Raw genomic sequence first — 5,496 nt, forward strand, 5'->3', positions numbered from 1 at the left:
TATAAAAGCCTGACAAGGCTGAGTGGTTACCTGCATCCATGTTCAGTGCCAGTGTTTGGCCAACATCTCCTGGTGGAAGCAGGCCAGGCCAGGAGGCAGTGGGCTCCAGCTTGCTTACTTCGTAGTGGCTTGGCAGGGTGGCGAGATGAGGGGGCCTCACCGTGGGCATGAGCAGGGGCCCGTAGTGGGGCTCCAAAGCTGACGGTGAATACAGTTCGTGGAGAGGCCGTGGGTGGCCGTAGGCTTGGGCCTGGGGGTATCCCCAGCTTTCTGGTGGGTGAGGGTGGGAGTGAGGGTGAGCGTGTGGGTGAGGGTGAGCGTGAGGGTGCGGCAGGCCCGCGTGCAGTGCTGATGCGTATGGGTCCATGGAATAGGAAGGAGCACCCGTCTCACAGTGGGAGCGGCTCTGTGGCGAGGAGTAGTTACTGTCCCAGAAGGATGGAGGGAAGCTTCTTCGACTGCTGGGTGAAGGGGTGTCTAACGAGGGAGGGGGGGATAAACAATAAACACTTTTAGGCCAAGTCACGAACACAAGCGTGCAGTGAATCACTTGATTCATAGAGACAAATGGAAAAGGCTGGAGCATCCCGTGCTAAAACGTAGATGTCACTCACATGACTGCTACACCCTGTGGCCCAGATATCTTCCCCATTGGATCATACTGTCACACAGCCCTAGCCCCAACAAGTCACAGAAATAAACACAACCACGTTCTAGCAGACAGAGGGAGAGAGAGGAAGAGAGTGACAGCAGTGGCAGTTCTAGACCAATTTTACTGCCAAGGAGGGGCCAGTGTTTAATCAGAGGGGCACATTAAAATCGTCAAAAAAATGATATTTAAGCATTCAAAACCTTTATTTTAGCTAAAAGTCTCATATTTGGAAGAACTACATTGATTGAAGCAATGAGACTTACCAACATTAACCCTCTATGGTACGCATTATGATGCCAGTTAGGAAAAAAATGTTTGAAGTGTTTTTTTGTCTTAAAATAGACTAAATAAACATAATCTGAAGAAATTTTATAATTTTAAATTTTATACGTTTTTGGGGTTTGTTGCCCGTAGGCAACATTGTACCATAACGGTGGACAGTAATTTTTAACATTTTAAAACAGGTTTCTTGTCTTAATGTTTCCTGTAGGCATTGAACCAATGGCCCATTGAAATGATTGTCTTGAACAGTCTAAGTGTATGAAACTATCCAAACTGAAGGTTTACTCAACTATCAGTAGGAATATATTTTTTCAGATGGAAAAGGGCCAGGAAATTATGTTTTGAGTGATTTTTTGTGGTGCAAAATGCCAAAGCTGTTTCCTTTGGAAAAATCTGCAAAATAGGGTTTCAATCTGGCCTCCTGGAGGTCATGTGACAAATTAAAGCATTGCTAGTGGTTCTCGATACTCTTCCCCTTTTTTAAAGTATTGCATCACTCAAAAACATGCATTGTAGAAATTTGACAGGCCAAAAATGGGTATGTTGCCTGCGGGCAACACCGTACCATAGAGGGTTAACAGTTATTTTTGTACGACAATGACATTTCTCATTTTTGTGCACAATTACTTTTTTTGATTTTGAAAGTGCAGTACAGTGAGAATGATCTTTATATTTAGCTTTTATTGCACAATTAAACTATTATACAATGTACACATTCTGGGTTCCTTTTGTGTACAATGAGATATTGTTTGAACAAAAAATAGGTAAGAATTGTTCCGTCGTTCATCTTTATAAATTGATCATTTTACTATTAATTTGACACAGGGGCCACAGCAGGGGCCAAGGGCTTCTTCACAGGGGCAGTGGCCCCTGTAGGCCCCTGTGTAGAACCGCCACTGAGGGACAGACAAACAGAAAGAAAGAAAAGGTAGAAAGAGAGACGTACCTATATCCTAGAATTCTATATAAGGTAGAGGCTCTGAGCTGGAGGCTCACAGAGCTTTAAATCACTTTCTGTGGTGACATCTCTCACTCTCATGTCAGCCGAGTGCTTCTGAAAGTCTCACAACACACTTATACACACACACACACTCAGACATGCAACTCTGGTCTGTGCTAGCACCCGCCGCCCTCTCTTCTGTCTCCTGCACCCCCACCTGTTGTTTTCTCTGCTCCCCCCTCTCCTCGCCCTTGACAGAATGTCAGCGGGCCATTATATGTTTTTAGCAGTATACTTATATACATATACATATATATATAGAGGGAGAGAGATAGATATTCCTCTGAAAAGAGACACCATGCGGCACCTCGAGAGCTAGTGTTTCCCTCAGCCCCTATCACACAGACCGCAGCATGTATAAATCTGACCAGAAGGCAGGCAACTGACTGAGCAACCATTGTGGGGCGAGAGCTGGAGCGCTAGTCAGAATGGCAGCCGCAGAGACGTTTGAAGGGGATACGCTGGCGAGGCTGTGCGCTTACGGCCATGTATAAACATAGCATCTGTTGTGAGGCAGGAAGCGTGCGTTAGTGCCGAAATGAAGACGTCCGACTGAACTAGGAAAGAGACTAACAGCGATAGCAGAGAGAGGAAGAGAGGAGAGGCTCTGGGCCCTATATGGGTATTCAGGGGACATCCGCAGCCTGTTGGTAGGAAGGGACTGACTCAGTTTGTACTTTGCATTTAGGTGCATTTTTGCAAGCAAAAACAAGCAAAGAATAATATAAACATCCAATAATGCTGCTTATTTTCTTTTCTATTTTAAAGATCTTTTCAGATTAACAATTATAGAATATGTGTGTTTTTTTTTTTTTAAAGCCTTAAATTATCTAACAATAGGTTATGGACCCAGCAGTATCTACAGTTGCAAGGTTGCCAAAGCATACCACATAACCCCATGTAATGTCTAAACTGAAGCCAACAAAAGCTGTCTACAATCATCTTTGGATTCCTGATTTTCACAAGCACAAAAAAAGAAAAAGAAAATTGATCCCGATACACAGTGTGTGCTTTCTCTTGCTCTTTTTCTTCTCTAGCTGGGGTAACGATTTCAAGAAGTCCCTTTGGACTCTCAACAGCTCCTGACCTTGGTGACCTTTGAACCCTCCTCCTCGACCTCTCCAGGGACAACAGTCCCAACAAGCAGCTTTTGAATCCTGTCACCTGATCACATCACCTGTCTGACGCTCTGCTGTGCTCTGCACAACTGTCAGCTCACCCTGTGTGGCCTCAAAAGCAAGACACGACACAGACAACTGTGGCGTAAATAAATGGATATTATAAAGCTGCAGCGAGGGCAAAACCAAGCTGAACTCAGTTCATCAAACTTTTGGTTGGAGGGAATCTTTAGCTAATAAAGTGAGTCAGCTTAACTGGTGCAATAACATTCAGATTAGGTCCCTAATTAATTTAATGAGAAAAAAAATTGATGAGGAGTTTAGCAAAATACAATGGTGGTTGGTTTTTCTTTATTTGGCCAGAGGATTTACTGGAGTTTACGTTTGTGTTTTTCACAGAGAGTAGCCAATTCATTACAACTGGAAGATGCTACTGTTATGGACATGAAAAGCTCTTTTAGTGTCCGAGTCTCTCCAAACTCTCTCTCAAAACAAACTAGAAATAGTGATATACCTGTGCCCTGTTGGTCTGCTGCCCTGCGTTTGCCCTCTCCATCCATGTATGAGCTGAGAGCCCTGGAGAAGTGCTCGTCCACCACGCTGCTGATGTCTCCCTGGTAGTAGGTGAAGAGGACACAGCGAGACGTCAGGTACTCTGCCTCAGGGGCCTCCTGCTTCTCCTTGGGGCCCTCCTCTGGCCTTAAAGCTGCAGGTGTGTACGAGGAAGAGGAAGAGCTGGTTGAAGAAGAAGAGGAAGTTGATCCTCCAGTGCCCGGGCCCCCAGACATCCCCTCGGGACCCCTGGGAGTGTCCATAAAATCCCGGCTGAGAGGAGAAGTGCTGCTCAGACCTGCGGGAGCCTGCAAGGGGGGTTCGAGGAAAGGCGGGGGGAGGAGAGGGAGAGGGTTAGGACAGGTGTCGCAGTGGACAGTTCTGGAGCTGTCTATGAGACATTTTGACATAATGTTTTTCTTTGTGTGTGGCAGCGTTGGCATGTGTGCGTACGTGCGCGCGATCGAGCGTGCGTGCGTCAAGATATGAGTTTTGTGAGTGCAGGACGACTGTGTTCTGTGTTTGGTAAGACACAAACAGCTGCTATTCTAGACATTTGATATCCAATAAAAACGGATATTGCAACACATAGAAAACACTTTTAACGATCCATCCGGTTACTTGCTTTTACGCACAAGCTGCATAAATTATCCGCTGTTGCTCACCTCAATGACCCATCATCTCCAAGCTAACACTGAAAACACTGAGCATACAATAATTATCACGAAAACATTTGAATATGTGCTCTCTTCCTACCTGAAAGCTATTGATAAAAGCAGGAGCAGTCGGTGCGTACGGTGCGTAATGTCCATAGGCTGGGTACATAACATCCAAACAGCTCATGGTAGATGAGCGGTATCTTCACTGCTCTGTGGAAACCGACCTTCCTGCGAGAGAGAGTGACAACATCCCGGGGTTTTGCCGAAGAGAAGCGGGCTCGATGATCGCTGATCAGTGGGAAACAGCCGTTGGCAGACTCGACATAGTCCCCCCCAGAAGGAGCGCACCTCTCCGCTCACTGTGTGCGCCACAACAGCTGCGGCAGCAAAATGTGGTGAGGTTTATGGAGCAAGCATGAGGGTGTCCTGTCCTGTACATCTCTGTGTCAACCCCTCCCACCTTTACCAGCCCTCCACCCCCCCACATCACCACCACCAACACCCCCATTACCACCACCACCAAACATTTTAAGCAGATTATTAACCGCACTCGAGTAAAGTGATTGTTTCCTTTGATATTAACAATTAATTGGCTAATAGCTGTAATCATTGAAAGCTTTATGATAGTGATCCAAAAATCAGGGATTGCAACATTTCCATTCAAACATAAAACAGTTTAAAGTCTTTCTAGAAATATCCTGTGACTAATTATGGCTCCACAACTTCTTAATCCTGGTGTAAAATAAAGGTTAAATAGAATGTCATCCAGTTACACAAATAGAGAGGGATGAAGTCATTGATCTTTTTAACCAGCCACACGACAATGATCACATGATACATGCGATTAGGTGACGTTTTATTTCTTTCCATGTACTGTGGATACTTGAAAACTTTGTGCTCAGTCCAAGCTGAAAGTGTATCCGTGGTCTTAAAACAGCCGTCGGTTGCCAAGTAAACCTCCAAGCCATCTGAAGTATTTAGTGTGTTCCCAGAATGACACATAGGTGTCGACTATAGGTAGCATACACTGGCCATACCAACATAGAGGAGAAAGGGACTCTGCACAAATCTATGACAAATTATCACCTATCAGCAGTGCAAACAAAAAGATATTTTCACACACACACACAAACATACCCGATGACAATCACAACCAGACCCAGGAGCACAGATTTCCTCATGCAACCGTGTACAAAATGACTAAAAATGCAACATGGAAACATAAAACACCAA

General features: G+C 45.1%; 1 protein-coding gene across 1 annotated transcript in view; it reads right to left on the minus strand.

Annotated features, from left to right (window-relative positions):
• vgll2b (vestigial-like family member 2b) overlaps positions 1 to 4,528 on the minus strand; it is a 7,417-nt gene extending 2,889 nt beyond the window's left edge. Inside the window, exons 1-3 of the mRNA XM_059353921.1 lie at positions 4,361 to 4,528; positions 3,567 to 3,912; positions 31 to 477 (exon numbers count right to left, since the gene is read on the minus strand). Coding sequence (XP_059209904.1) covers positions 31 to 477; positions 3,567 to 3,912; positions 4,361 to 4,447 — 880 coding nt within the window. The 5' untranslated portion in view covers positions 4,448 to 4,528. The remainder of the gene's footprint in view (positions 1 to 30; positions 478 to 3,566; positions 3,913 to 4,360) is intronic.
• Positions 4,529 to 5,496: the final 968 nt, after the last annotated feature.

Source organism: Centropristis striata, chromosome 16 (genome assembly GCF_030273125.1).
Source record: "Centropristis striata isolate RG_2023a ecotype Rhode Island chromosome 16, C.striata_1.0, whole genome shotgun sequence".
Classification (NCBI taxonomy): Eukaryota; Metazoa; Chordata; class Actinopteri; order Perciformes; family Serranidae; genus Centropristis; species Centropristis striata.